Below are 16,059 nucleotides of genomic sequence, written 5' to 3' on the forward strand. Positions count from 1 at the left end.
GAACTTGGAAAGAATTAGTTTACTTTAAACAGAGTGGCCAAACCATTTATTTTTGAGACTGCTATTTTTTTAATTGAATCCTGTAAAAATCACACTCCGAATTTTTCAAAGTTGCTTCTCAGTAACCCAGAAGAGAAATAAAAGTTGTTCCCCAAATTAGTGATGTCTGCTATCACATGGTGGAGCAGTTTTTGGCCTGTGCCATTCACATTCCAGAAGGGACACTATCTGTCCTATACTGACTATCACAAGGTTGTCATTGCGCTTAGCTCCAGATTAATTTCAGTTTAGCCTAACGTGCACATGAAAGAAGTAGATTCAGTGTGTAGACAGTCTATGATATATTGTCTCTTGATAAACCGGAACCTACATGTCTGGATCAACAGACATTTGTACTGTGAAACATGAAAGACAAGATCCTTACTTATGACACAAAAATCCCTCTCATTCACCCAGAGAGAATCGTTGCTTTAATTTTGCCAGCCCTTCCCTGTGTGGAATCATAGATAACAATTACAAATTGTTGGGCCCGTCTCATGGGAAGTTCCTGGCAGCTTACACCAAGGGGTTTTTCCATGGTGGTTTCAGGGTTCTTGCTTTTTGTTTGTGCAGGCATTGGGTTCAATTTCAGGTCAGGGGTTCCTCAGTGACCTTTCCTTCTCTCTGTAGTAATGGTCTTTGGAAGCCTCAGGAGGAACACAACCTTACAAATAACAACAGTGTGAAAAACAAGGGGTGTCCACTATAACATAATCCTCATTCTTGTGTTCCTTAACCACATTCTGCTCATGGAATAGTCTTAACTCTGGGCTGTGAGTTTCAGGGCGTCGTGTACTGTGGCTCCCGCCAGAGCCTGTGTCATAGGCTGCTGTCTCTGTGCTCCTGCCGTGTCAACATTTATCCACCCTCTCAATGTCCTGTCACAAAGCAAGCATGTCCTGCTCAGGGCATTTATATCTGTTCTTCTTGCCACTGAAAATCCTCCAGAGCATTAAGTAGGTGTTGAGGAGCATGGGGGTCGGGGGGAATGGGAGGAGTGTGGGTTGTGGGGGTGTGAGGTGTGGGTTTGTGTGGTGTGAGGTGTGGGTTGTGCCTGTGGCTGTGGTGAGGGGAGGTTAGAGTTCAAGGCAGAGTTTCAAGCTTCGTCCCCCACAAGCCCTTCGCTTTTCTTCTTGTTTTCTTTGTTTACTTCTTTATGTGAATCTGGGAGCTGCACTTCATCCAGAGAGTCACAACAATCTGAGAAGACATCTACATCTTGAAGACCTCTTCCATCTTGTCTTTAACCAGCCTGTACATGGGAAGGGAAACAGCCGTGGCCCTCTCTGGTCGGAGGGTCAGTGTTGTCTCTGAGGGGCCTGGTGTTGGTGTTTTATTCCATAGTGTCTCCTCTCTGTAGCCAGGGACTACAGACACCAAGAACACCAGGACATTCCTCCATTTTTTCCTATATCCACACACAGCCATTTTGGCTTCACCATCTCTTCCACCAGTCAAGGTCAGCAGCAGAGGGCGGAGCTCTCACAATGCATTACTCTGATCCATACCTCTCCTCACGGGTTGAGATTTTGAGATTCTATCATCTCTCTCTCTCTCTCTCTCTCTCTCTCTCTCTCTCTCTCTCTCTCTGTCTCTCTCTCTTCATTCTGGTGCTAGTCCTTATTTGTTACTGCTCTAAGTATTATTATTATTTTGCTTATTTAACAGTCCTCCCAAACTTCAATATATAAGCTGCATTGGAGGAGAGGCATTGTTTTACAGAGTACTTGCTTACAGTGGCTGATTTGTATTTATTAACCGAGGAATTAAAACTAAGCCCTGGACACATGTGACTGTGGTTTACCATACTTAATTTAAGATTAACTGAATTCTCACCTGGAGGTTATGAAGTGTTTCTTCTGGTTAGATAGTAAGCCTCACTGACCACATACCTATAGATTTTATATCATTTATCATCTTACTAATTGATGTAGGGGAGTCCAGCCCGCTGTTGCCAGCACATTCCTAGGCAGGTAACTGCGAAAGGTACTGTGGTGAGGTGGGGCAAGGCAGAGAGTGCTCTAGCAAGGAGGCAGCATTCTCCATGGTTCCTGCTGGGATTTCATGGGTGTGGGGAGTTCTCTGGCTGAAGGTATTGCTGGATGCAATAGCCAGTGGAATTTGAGTTCCTGCCCTGCTCCCTCAGTGATGAACTCAGATCTGAAAGTGTAAGATCAAATGAACCCGTTCTTTTGCTAAGTTGCTTTGGTCAGAGTTTTGTCACAGCAACAGAAAGAAACCAGGGCATTCTTGGTATTGAGCCATCTGTCCTGTTCCAGGGGCAAATGTTTTTCAGACTACTAAACTCAAACTGGACTGCCAGGAAACCAGCAGATACCAAGTCAACTGGATGTTCCAGATACTTGAATGCTTAGACAGGTTGCTGATTCTGGTATAATCCACTAGAAAGAACAAGGCAGGAGGGTGGAGCCTGGATACATTGGAAGCTGAGCTCCTGAGATGCCGTGAGAATGGGACACTTTTTTTTCATGAAGCTTAGTGAGTCTGAGTCAGAGAGAAGCTATCCATGCATGTCTTTACTTCACCTGGCTGTTCACGCATGTACATGGCTCCTGAGGAGAGTGTAGGATGTCTTATCTTGAGCTGTAAGATAAATACGAGTTGAGATTATCTATACTCCTTTCCTTCTGACAGATAACCCCTGAGAACTCACCCACATCAACGGCTCTTATGTGTACCTAGATGCTGGCCTGACCAGAGACAGGGCAGAGTTGCAATGGAGACACAGCATCAGCAACACTGACTCAAGTAGCTCTGTCTTCATGTGTTTATATTAGACTTTTGAAGGTTGTAGCATTCAGAATAGTTTTATTCCATTCCTAAATTCTCCATCTCACATCTAAGTAGTTATATAATTAATTGGTTATATTACTTAAATTGCAAGATTAATTAATGTGTGACTAGTTAAAATACGTCATTACGAATTTATATGCTAGGATCTCATAGGATACTATTGAAAGAAAAAAGTTACAAACAGATTGTGATTGCTGACTGTCAGAGTGATGGAGGATTGTCTAGTTGTCAAGACTGTCTGGGGACCTGGATGGCCATGAGATAAGAAATGGTTTCACAGTCAGGAACAGTCTTTCGGGGTTTATGAACCGAGCCTCTGAGAAGTTATGCTAAAGCTTCACGATGACAAAAGAATAGACCTCAATAATTTTGTTGTTTTATCTCCTTTTGAGATTCTTCAAGGTGAGTTGGGGTTCCCACAGTGTGTTGTGAACCCTTGGATGAGTGGGGAGGACTGTGAGTTTCCCTGACACCATGGAAGAAAAGCAATTGAGAAGCTTGGTTACCTGGAGTTACCTTGGTTACCTGGAGTTACCTTGGTTACCTGGAGTTACCTTGGTTACCTGGAGGAGGGCAATCTTACATATCAGTTCAGTGCTGTGATGTGAAAGTGATTCCAGCTATGGCCGGAGATTAAGAACCAAAGAGGTTAGAAGTTAATGATGCGGTAGGAGCCAGCTGTGTTTTCTTTGGGGTCTCCGTGCCACAGATAAGGGACAGGAATGCCTGTCATTCTTGTGAAGAGAATCTGTTTCTTTTGGCAAATCACTCATACTCTTCATGATGTCAGACCTTGAATAAGGAGGTGAAAGAGTTTTCTCATTTAATTGGTCAAGAAAGGATTTTGACAGCTGTAGAGTATGGAAAACTGGCAGGTAGTTTATGGCTAGATCTGGGTTTTATGAAGACCAGGGACAAGGGTTACAACACATGGAACTTATTTATGAGGTAATTCTTAGTAATGACTAAAAGCCTGTGCTCAAATGCCTGGGAAAGTTGAAAAGGAAAAAATTCCTGCAAAATAAATCATATCTCTGTTTGTGGATTTGCTGGGCTGAGGCCGCTCTTGGCTATTCATGGAGTTCTGTAGTTCTCTATTAAAGAGCAGATTTCTTCTCTTTTGATGACTTTTCCGTGGTTTTATTGTTTTTAACAACACAGAAATTCAATCAGTTGGCTTATTTAATTATGTAATTATTTATTTAGAAAGATTATTTTCTCTTCCCCATATCCCCAGAAGATCTTTCAAATGCTCACATACAGCGGTAGCAAGAGTACATACATGTTCTGTGCACTCACATGAGCATGGGCACTTGCCCTCAGGCATCGGTATTGACCTCTGGTGTGTTATAATTACCAAGTTCCCTGTGTTTATATCAAGAAAATATGTGAAATAAAAACTCATGAAAGTGTTCTTTCAGGAAAACTGAACCAAGAGTGGGTTGTACAAGTGTGATTTCTTTTAAGGGATCCTCCCTTGTTCCCTAATTTCCAACACTTTAATTGGTAGCCTTGCTTATAGGAAATACTTCTCCTTGAGATGAAAACTGTGGAGAGTCACCCCCTCCCCAAGCCATGCAGGTTCTTACCTCACCACTATTTTATTGCAACTGCTTCATAAGCCAAGAAAAATCATTATTATTCCACTCAGATTGATTTTTTTTAAGAACATCATATATATAAACATTGCTTCAGCACCACATGAACCTGTACTTTGGAATGTACTCAGCACGACGTAGCTTTCAAAATGATTTATAACTGGGAATAGAGTAGATGTATTACAAAGTTGAGAGTATCTGACAGCAGTCTGTTAGCTAGCTAATCAAGTATCACAGCTCTTTTTGTTTTTTAATTATTACTGTTATTAAATATTATGGTTTGAGGTATATTAATCCCTCATGTATGGCGTTAGCGAGTGTACTTTGATTTTGGCCCTGCAGCATATTTATTCTGAGGGGTGTTCTAATGAGCACTGCTAGGATGCTTAGAAGTTTAGAGTCTCGTCCAGACCGAATTCCAGCTCTGGCTTTGCTGACTATGAGGCGTGAGTGATCTCTGGTAAATTATTTTGTTTATTTGGGTTTCAGTGTCCTTATCTGAGAGGTGGGAATAATAATTGTACCTTAACCATGGAACAGTTCTCTGTCCTGCAGATGTTGCTCTCTGTGAGTCCAGAATCCCATTCCAGTTCCCGTGAGGGACAGCCTGTCCTTCCTTTTACACTCTCAGGCCTAATGCTTGGGAACTGCCCCATGCACAGATCCATGTAGTATCTTTTTAACCATTGTTTGCCATTTTAAGATTGTCAATTATCCAAAGAAATACTTGGCTCTAGGCAGAAGTGTGCTGGATAAAGATTAGCTCTTGCCACCAGGACAGGTATGTACACCTGTGTGCATGTGATAAACCTGATGTGTAGCACTTGCTGACTGACATGGTGTGACATGGACCCAACGGCTCTTGAGCACATAAACCTGCTCCAGCACATCCCGCACTACATAGCTCCTGGAGCTTCCTGCATCGGTCTGAGACAGGTCAGCTTCCCTGTTGTGTTTTGCTTTGTATTGTTTTGTTTTGTTATATCTTCTTACACAGAAATCTATCTTGCTAGATTTCCATGTTTTTGGTGCACAGCATCTCTTCACTGGTACCCTCTTTTGTTTCAATAAAACTGCAATAAGGAGTTTAAAGAATTTCCCATCCATTGTGATACCGTCCGTCTTTCTTAAGGATTTAGCAGTTGAAAATGACCTAAATATTATACAATTCTGATTAAAATATGCTAACATCTAACTACTAAGATGTAATCGCTGTCACAACACTATGACTCTGGGGTTTATTTAATGAATTTTCTCGCTTCTTACAAGCTTGCAAAGATTGCCAGAAACTTACTTAAAATAATAAATTAGCAGCTTAAATCAGATGAGCAATTTTATTTTCTCATGCCAAAGGCGTTCTTTGTGATGACTAGAAGGAAGGGCACAATAAATCACCAAGAAGAAAGTACATTAAAATATATTTGCCGCTGGGGTAGAAGTTGGAGAACATATTGAATTATATAAATTTACCTATTTGCTTTAAACTCGCTCCTCCTGTCCTCATACAAAAAGCCATTTTTCTTTTCAACCCAATTAAGGTATAAAACACAAAAAAGAAAAATTCCGGAGGCTGCAATGAGCTCGTGGCAGAATGTTTTGTGTGTCTGGCTCTTGAGGTCTGAGGACGGGTGGAGGTCTGTTTGTCAGGCGCCTGGCGGTGTCGATATACCCGAGCTGACTGTTATGGGGTTATCTTTGGCCACCTCATATAGAGTTAACAAGCAAACAACAGCACTGGAATCTCATCGTGGCGCCACCAGAGTCATGCAGGTCCAAGGGGCTCTGGAATGTTCGAGGAACAAGCAGAGTCACCTTACCAGGCTCTACAAAGAGCCCCTTTCCTGAATTGGGCAGGAATGACCATTCAGTTGGCTGAGGAGACTCAGCAGAGGTCAGAGCCTCTTTTTGATCTTTGCCTTGAGAACTCAGGTTCTGAGTGGTGTTCACGAAGCTCCTCTGGAGTGGCCTTTGAGTTCATAGCATCTTTTTGAAAAGTCTAAAATAATCCTAAGTGCATACTCTGTTTGAAATTGAACGAAAGTACTAAGGTACACATAGTTACAGATCTTTGGACTAATTGTTTTCAGTAGCCTTTAAGGCACCCAGTCTAATTTGAACTGGAGGTCTTGTTATTTTTAGTTGCAAAGAAGCCTGTCACTCTTTTTCCTTGGATTCCTTTAAATTGTCATCTTTTTCAACTTATCCACTAAGAAGAAGTTGTTGGGACGACGATAAAGCAGACAGGGTAGGAGAAGACACGCTGTAGTTACGGTGCATTTACAGCTATTTCCTCAGTGCTCATTGGCTTTATCAGGACTTTTGCTTTGACACTGGCTCTCCTTGCACAATGACTTCAAATGTCATCCCCTTGTCTTAGCCTCCCATGGACTGGGATTACGGATATGCAGACTGCATCTGACTCAGAAATATTCTTTGCTTAACCTCATACTGATGTGAACTAAGAACAACAGCATCAAAAGCTAAAAAGAAGTATCTTTTGGTTCAAATATTTCAGTACTGAGAAAATTCCGTCTGGCCCAGCCTTGAGTTGTGACCCACTCACATCAGACTAGACGAACATCTGCGATTTACTTTCCCTTTCTTGGCTTGATTCTTTCGTGGTTGAATGTCTTTCTGTGTCTTCACTATATGGGAATAGATGATTTTATTGAGAAACGGCAAGCTGCAATTTGAGTCACGTTTGTAAAAGGAAGTCATGCACCCTAGCAGCAGAGGCTGTCTGTCAGGGGCTAAGCTCACAACTGATACACTTCACACAGGACCTGGTGCTATACTCCTGAGTATGGCTTTGCTAATTTTTTGAAAAAGAGTAGATTCATGGACATAGTTCTCCAAGCTGACATTTCTTTCCCAATATATTCCTATAGGCAATGAGTATCATCACTAGTAAAAAGAGATGAAAATGTTACTAATTTAAGTCAGAGGAGGAGTTAAGAAGCTGAGGTATAGGGTGTTGGGGTTCACAGTAGAACACTAGCCTGAATGTGGAGAAGCTAAATATTCAAAAATTGAAGCAAAAAGTTAAATTTAAGTAGGAATTAACTGGCTAGCTGTGGTGTCTGGCTAGCTAGAATAACTTTTCCTTTTCCATAGGCACTTGCTTACACTTAGAAGACATACAATAACATGCTTTTCACGTTTGATTTCTGATCCTGTACTATATGTGAGTCTTGTCCTCATGCTTCACTTGCACACGCTGTATGAGTTTTGAACTTCGAGTTCTGGTAGAATAGATTTGGTTGGTGACCGGGTAAAGGATTGCAGTTTGTAATATAGAAAGTTAAATTGGTTGGTACCCAAGGGATGAGCCCTACCGTAGCCTTCTGACACACCTTACCAGCAACCATGTCAGACAAGATGCTGAAGAGGAAGAACTGGCAAAGATCTGGAACCCAGCACTGGAAGGTGGTGGGTTTGTCATCCCAAAAGGGAGCTCTGGTGTGTGCTTTTCCCTGCTGTAAACACCAGGTAGAAGAGTCCATTTTTATCTGGGAGACTTGGAGATGTCGTTCAGTATCAACTGCACTGTGTGTACCTCTGCAGTGTACCTGCAGAAACCTCCTTCTGCATGGATTGACTATATTGATATCTCACAGGACATTACTTTTACAGGGAGGTGCATATATGCTCATGTTTTCTTCTTGTAAATGGCATCATCTCTTATAGCTTTCTCAAACAACTGCTCTGGCTGATGCTATAATATACCTTTATAGATTTGCTTCAGATCTGTGGCTGTTTTGGGTATGTGCAAGTGGGTGGTAGTAACATCTTATTATTCCTTAGAAAGTTGTTGTGTAGAGTAGTACAGTCATTACAGTTAATGTGGAACTATGAAAAGAACCAAGAGCACTGGTTTTTAACCAGTCAAGGGTGGGTATGGTAGTGAAAATGTAAGGAATCTTTAAGATTCCTCTCAGTCAGTGACTCTTGCTTCCCAGCAGTGACTAACTTCTTGTAGACTAACACTCGGTCTTCCAAGTTCTGCAGGAAATTGTATCATGTATGTGTAGGGAAATAAAAGAGCAGCATTTTTGGAGACTCTATACTTCTATCAACGTTAAAACAGTGGCATCCTTTGCTTCGGAGTGATGCCAGACAATCCCTGTGACTGATTACTACAGTTACTTCAAACACTGAAAAAAAACTTAGTGGCTTGGTGTAATGTAGCTTACCCCACAGATGCAGAACTCCATAAATAAATCTTAATAAACATATGATAGTTATAAATATAAAGATTTCAGTCGGGCAGTGGTGGCACACGCCTGTAATCCCAGCACACTGGGAGGCAGAGGCAGGCGGATTTCTGAGTTCGAGGCCAGCCTGGTCTACAGAGTGAGTTCCAGGATAGCCAGGGCTATACAGAGAAACCCTGTCTCGAAAAAAACAAATCCAAAAAACCAAAAAAAAAAGTTTCATTTCTGTAAGTGAGCTATGAAATGAAATTCTGTTTTCATCTTCATTGACTGAGGTTTAGGAATGCATACAATGTTGTATCGCATCAGAGAATAGAAAGAGAGCCAACTAAGTTCACACAGGGCAGGGTGCTGGAGTCTAATTTGCTTCTCTTTTACTGAAAATAAGTGGAATCATTGGTAAAATATTTTTTAATGTTACTATGAGTCAATATGAAAATAAAGCCAACAGTTTGGGTTAGTAATAGGGGTTATAAATGACTTATGTCATGTAAGATATTACTAAGACTTTAAAGTTTTACCAATATTTATCAATACAACATTGAGATTGTCCTCTTATTTTTCCTAAAGTACCCCTGCAAAGCCATATCAAATCAGACATTTCACAGAAATGGAGTCTACATCTACCCCAACTCTGTGACTTGATTGTACTTCTAGGAGGAACTTCAGCTGACCTTTTGTTATTTGTTTTTTTGCTTTGTAAATATGGGGAGAAAGAGTTCTGTATAAACCAAAATTGTTTCTCTACATAAAACAAAGATACTGGTAAGCTCTGTTACCCAAGTAACACCTTCTTTTACGAATTAACTACTGGATTTTTGCTCTGTTTGAGCACCGTCTTTCTTTGTTTGGCATGAACAGCAGTGCCTTTTAATTTCCCCCCATGGCTTACAACATAGTTGGGTAATTCCATACATGTGATTGGGAGCCTGCAAAAGGAAGAACTCACATTGCCTAGGGAAATGCAAAGACCAGGCAAGGTTAGAAATAGCCAAAGCTGTTTGTAAAACCACTTAGCGCCCTTTGGTGTTAACATTTGTATCAGAATCTCTTGCATTTGCATCCACATATTATGAAGAGCAGCCATTGACTTCACATGTCAACTCTAGATGCAAAAATCTCACAATGTTATAATAGTTTAAAGGAAAAATTGCACTCAAGTTTATGAACTGGTGTCAGTACCCTAATTGGTAATGCTTTTTAAATTAGTATGAGTTTCAGTTTCATTCACTTTAGAAAAATCATCTTTTAAATAGTTTGTGAAACTTAAGAGATTGCAGGGGATGGAGAATTCATATCTCTAATATGAACTGAGAAACTGGCATGTGCCAAATCATATTAATAACTTAAAAACATATTTATTTCTCATGTGGATTTTTGAACACCTTAAGAAGCTTAGGAATGAGGAGTCTCTGGGTTACCAGTGTTTGTGCTAAGAGGCAGATGAGGCTGGGTCTGTCTACCATTTGAGTTCCTGACACATTCCAGATGAGGGTTTGCAAGTTTGACTTCACTCCTAGCAAATGGGGGCTTTGATCTCCACACTGTGAAGGCCTTTGTGAGCGTTTGGTGTGCAAAGAGCTCTCTCTACCCACACATGCGCTCACCTTGCTCCCATTACTCAGTTCCTCCTTTGCTTAGTATCTTTTCCTTTAAATTTTAATTAAAAATACTGATGTATGTGTCTGTCTCCGTGTGAGTTTGTGGGTGTATGCAGAGCCCGGAAGAAGGTGTCAGATCCTCTGGAGTTACAGGTAGGCAGTCATAGACTTTTGATTCTGGAGATGGGTATCAAGATCCTCTGAATAGCTGTGTGAGTCTTCGCCAGTTCCTTCTTCAGTTCTCCAACTGAGGAAGGGTTTCATCCTTCAGTCTTGCTCTCACAGAGCAAAATCATGGAGCCAGGTAGAAGGAGATGGAACAAGTCCAATGTGTGCGGAAGTTACAGACAGAAAGTGAAACTTCCTATGGTCTTTCTTTTTGCCTTTTTATTCAGTTCCCGAGTTCAAGCCCTGGCGTGGCCTTGCCCGTACTCTGGGTCATTCTTCCCTCTTTCCTCATTCCTTTTTAGAAACGTGATTTTGAATTTGAATAGTGCCAGGGCCATGGGACAAAGCATCAGTTTTGCCTTTGGCTACATTGTCTCTGAGCATTCAGAGTATGGAATTTAGCAATTAAACTCAGGCCCGGTTGATATCTCAGCGGGGGAAGCACGCGCTGCACGAATGGGACTACTTGAATCCGGATTCCCAACACTGCCTGAAGCTGCACTTCACAGCACTCATCTTTAATCCCATCCTTCCCATGCAGAGATGGGAAGTGGGGACCGGAGATTTCCCAGAAGTTCACAGGCCAGCTAGTCAGTTCCAAAAAAGAAAAAGAAAGAAAGAAGGAAAGAAAGAAGGAAGGAAGGAAGGAAGGAAGGAAGGAAGAAAAGACCCTGTCTCAAACAAGGAAACATGGTAGAAGTTGAGGATAACACCCAAGATTTTTCTCTGCCACATGAGCATGTGTGTCCAAAGTTCCAGAAACACACACACACACACACACACACACACACAAACACACACACACATTTTAAAAAATAAGTATAACTCAACTAGAGACTAACCAAAGGTATGAAATTAAGTAAAATAAGTAAAAATAAAATCTTATTTTGGCATTTTCTCTATTATTTTTAAATCGTGGAAAAAACATAATCTCATCTTACCGAACAGCCATAACACAATACAACCACATTTAAGTAACCATATTTGAAAACTAGATTTTTTTTCTCCTCAGCTTTTCATTTGCCCCGTATAGAACAAATCATATAAGTCAGTGCAGTGGGAGAAGAGATCACACCATTTGCTACTAGGTCCTTCTCTTGCTTACTTTTTGAAGGTTGTGTATGTGTGTGTGCTTGTTTGTGTCAGTCTGATTGTGTGTTTGTGTGTGTGCATGCGTCTGTGGATTTTTTCTGTGTGTGTGTATGTGTTTGTGTCTGTGTCTGTGTGTCTGTGTGTGTTTGTGTGTTATGTTTGTCTGTGCTGTCTCTGTGTGTGTCTGAGTGTGTTTTTGTGTGTCTCTGTGTGTTTGAGTGTGTATGTGTGTTTCTGCCTCTGTTTGTCCAGTGCACGCCCTTCCATCTTATGCCTCCCTTGCACTATTCTTACCCACCCACACTGGGCAATCTATCTTTCATAAAGTTCAAATGCCTCCCCACTTGGAACATGAAGATAAAGTGATCTTTGTTGAAATTAAATCAGATATTGTTTTAGTTCGGATGGAAATATCACTAGAGCCTTCAGGCAAATCCCAAGTGCAAGGAAATTCATTAGGTAAGAGAAGACAGGAGCCTCTTTTTCTGTTCTTTGTGCTTGTGGGATTCCAACAGCCTCGTGGCAAATGGGAACATTGCTGAGCCAGTCTTCGGACGATGCTCAGACTGGTGACGTTAAACTTAAGGTACTTAAAGGTGTTTGTAAATTTAATATACAAGATGCTGCTTTCTTAGTTAAAATGAAGAAATATAAACATTCAAAACATTTTCAGCAATATAAGTACTTACTTTCATATTACTTATATTATTTCCCATTTTTGTTAGTATTAAAGGAAATCATACATAAAATCTGCTCCATTATCAGTTAGAAAATACAATAAGATATGAAATTTAAGAAGATTTATAGAAACAGATTTGAGAACGAAAACTGCATTCAATAAGCTAAATGAAGGAGATCATTTTCAGTATCATTGACATGAAATTGTATGGAGTTTAATATGTGTGCATTTTTAATTTCAGATTCAAAATGCTAATGATGTATTAATTGCACCCCTTGAGAAATTTCGAAAAGAACAGATCGGTGCAGCTAAAGTAAGTGTGATTTTTTTCCCTTGTGCCTTAGATATTATCCTGCTAATTAAAGGTGATATAATCTCAGATGTTAATGTTTTGAAATTAGAATGACCTTTTAAAATATTTTGAATTTTTAAATAATTTTAAGTTTAAAATGACATAATTTTAATATTTTTTAAGAAAGCCTATTATAAAGGCTGGAATTCTTTTTAAAAATAACTGATAGTATTCTTCCACTAATTAGAGAACAGGTGTGTGTGTGCTATGAGGGTTCCTCCTGCTCCTACAGTGGGTGGGAATTGACTTTTTTGAAGAGAGGATAAGGATGGGGGAATTATAAAATAAAAGGAGCCTTCTTCTTACTGGAAATAAAACATTCGGTTACTATATACTGAAAATTGTATCAAAATTCAAAAGAACTTTTTTTTTTATTGAATATCTTCTTCATTTACATTTCCAATGGTAAAACCTTTCCCAATTTCCCCCCTCCCCAAAGACCCCCAACCCCTCCTCCCACCCACTGCCTCCACATATATGCCCCTCCACCCAACACATGTCCACCGCTCCCCTCAGTTTCCCTTTGTTGGGGTCTCTGTTGAGCCTTTCCTGACCAAGGACCACTCCTCCCACTGATGCCCAACAAGGCATTCCTCTGCCATATTTTTGGCTGGAACCATGTGTACCCCTTGGTTGATGGTTCAGTCCCTGGGAGTCTTGGGGCGTCTGGGTAGCCGAAGTCATTGTTCTTCCCATGGGGCTGTAAACTCCTTCAGCTCCTCCGGACCACTCTCCAGCTCCTCCATTGGGGACTCCATGCCTAGTCCAATAGTTGGTTGCTAGTTTCTGCCTCTGCATTTGTAGGGCTCTGGCAGGATCTCTCCAGAGACAACCATGGCATGCTCCTTTTGGTATACACTTCTTGTCATAGTGTCGGGGTTTGGTGACTGTTTATAGGATGAATCCCCAGGTAGGGCAGTCTCTGGGTGGCCCTTCCTTGAGTCTCTGCTCCACACATTGTCTCCCTTATTTCTCCTGTGAGTATTTTCTTCCCTTTCTCAGAGGAACCATAGAACCCTCACTTAAGTCCTCCTTCTTGAGCTTCCTGTGCTGGGTGAATTGTAACTTGTTTATTTTGAGCCTTTGGCCTAGCATCCACTTATTAGTGAGTGGATACCATGTGCGTTCTTTTGTGACTGGGTTACCTCATTCAGGAAGACACTTTCTGGTTCTATCCATTTGCCTAAGAATTTCATAAATTCATTGTTTTTAATAACTCCATTGTGTATATATACCACAGTTTTTGTATCCATTCCTCTGTTGAGGGACATCTGGGTTCTTTCCAGCTTCTGGCTATTATAACTAAGGCATCTATGAACATAGTGGAGCTTTTAAAAAAATATTCTTTGTCATATTTTTGGCATAATGAAGGTTTTTTGTGAAAAAACCTTTAAGTACATTTGACAGGAAGCCTTTCCATTACTATACATTGTGAATGGGCCAGCTGCCTTTTCTCTGAACCTATTTTAAAGATTGACTTGACACTTATATTCACATATTCAGTTATTATCTGTTGATTTGTGTAGACCCACACGAACACCCTAGAGTGAGCATGTGGAGATCTGAGGGCATCTTACAGGAACTGTAGCCGGTACCTGATGAACCATCACATAGGAATCCACCATCTTAGACTTCCATTTCTTCCACTTGCTCAACACCGTGCACGCAGCTAGAATGTGAGGGTTTATTTACTCCAGGAGGCATTATCTTTCCCACAGTCTTTTTCGTAAATGTTATTCTTTGACGACTTCCGACGTGTCCGATGCACTCCGATCATATGGCTCTTGTGACACCCTCTCTCTCCTCCCGTGAGGCGCTTTAGCACAGCCCCTCCTGTGTGTACCCTTGCTCTTCTCTCCTTTGGACTTCATTGCAGTCAACCTATGACAACCTGTGGCCTTACTTTCTCCCCTCCTCTCCATCCTTTCTGGCCACAGTGATGTCATGTCTTACTGATTGCTCAGCAACCCCCCACTTTTATTTGCCAAAAAAATTTGTCCTATTAGATCATGTCACTCGATATTAACAGAAGGTTTAATCCTAATAATATCTTCCGCGTGTTGGCCCCTGGGTACCTGTCAGGGTACCCACCATCAGACACAGGTGGGAGCTTACTTTCCTCTGAGTGCACGTGACTGGCATTTGTGCGTTTCCTCCCTTCTTCCCCCCTCCTGCTGCATGCCTGGCCCTCTCCTCTGTGATATCCTCCTGATGTCTTCTGTCCTGTGGCGGCATCAGGACTTAGCCGTCCTCCGTCCTCGCTCAGCTCCTTGGCCAACACTGTGTTTTCTTTGACAAGTGACATTTTCCCCTCACACAGGAATGAGTACTTCTTAGCCTTGTTTCCCATAATAAGTTATCAATGTTTGGCTTGAATTAGAACTGTGCCCCACCAATTTAAAGCAATTTTCACATAAAGAATGATTCAGAAGCCTTTCTGCTAATTAATTCAGCAAATGTTTACTCTTCTCTTGGTTGCCTCTCTTGGTAAGTCTAGCATTTGATAAGATTAAGGGATCCAGCTGAAAACAAGAGAGACATGGTCCTTGCCCAGGGTCCCTTACATCTTGGTGGATAACAGACTCTAAAGCCAGAGAGAACACACTGAAGACTGTGACCCAGAGTGAATGGGGTAAGAGTGTAATGAGTGGACATCGGGGTGTTGTCCTCAAGCAAAGCTGTTTAGAAACGCAAGTGCTCCACTTCCTCTATGTTTCTGAAACTGCATCCATGAGCCTCACAAGGCATCCTCTCCTAGATTTAGCATGCCACACTTGCCAGCTCATCCTGCAAGAGATGATTTCAGTTCCGGATCGCTGCTTTCTCCCGGGAAGGCTTACACAGCAGCCTTCACCCACCCACAGAAGCAGGAGCAGTAACACCCACTGTTTTGTTTTCTGAATATCTCAATCACTGGGCAGAACAACTGCAGAGACAAATGAGGATATTATGCCGTCATCTACCTACTGGGGTATTAACTATAAAACCAGTGAGGTTGTGACCAGGAATACCTGTCTGTCTGTCAAGTTGATTCTGTTTCATGCACCTTGTGCTTTTCCTTCTGAATTGTTAAGAGATCTTTAGCAAGGGGAGAAGTGAATTAAAAGAAAGTCTTCTTTTCTGAAGTTATGTGTATGATAGTTTTCTTCTGGGAGTATGAAGCAACCATACGTGAGGGTGTCTAATTTGTTGCTTCATTGCTTCTTTATTTGGAGATTTCCTTATTTGGATGTTGCAACTTTTCAGTCTGTCCAGTGGAATTTCCCAAGTATTCTGGGCCAGTTAGACATCTAGGATGGGAAGACCAGGATATGCGTGAGCCTAGAATCTTCCATGGCAGTCGGAGAACTCTCCAGCTTGTTCACCCTGTGAACAAAAGTGGAAAACGCTGAGTCAAGGGTCTCTGGCCTCATAGCCAGACGATACTGTTGAGCTGAAGTACATCAGAGCCCTGAGCACAGACTTAGTCTCCTGTGTGCTTCACAGAGTGCTGAGACACCTG

At 41.4% G+C, this 16,059-nt stretch overlaps 1 protein-coding gene across 1 annotated transcript in view; it reads left to right on the top strand.

The window, feature by feature from the left end:
* The window catches only part of Arhgap42 (Rho GTPase activating protein 42), a 220,999-nt gene that overhangs the window by 106,919 nt on the left and 98,021 nt on the right, over positions 1–16,059 (top strand). Inside the window, exon 4 of the mRNA XM_052189140.1 lies at positions 12,447–12,518. Coding sequence (XP_052045100.1) covers positions 12,447–12,518 — 72 coding nt within the window. The remainder of the gene's footprint in view (positions 1–12,446; positions 12,519–16,059) is intronic.

This window comes from Apodemus sylvaticus, chromosome 7 (genome assembly GCF_947179515.1).
Source record: "Apodemus sylvaticus chromosome 7, mApoSyl1.1, whole genome shotgun sequence".
NCBI lineage: Eukaryota > Metazoa > Chordata > Mammalia > Rodentia > Muridae > Apodemus > Apodemus sylvaticus.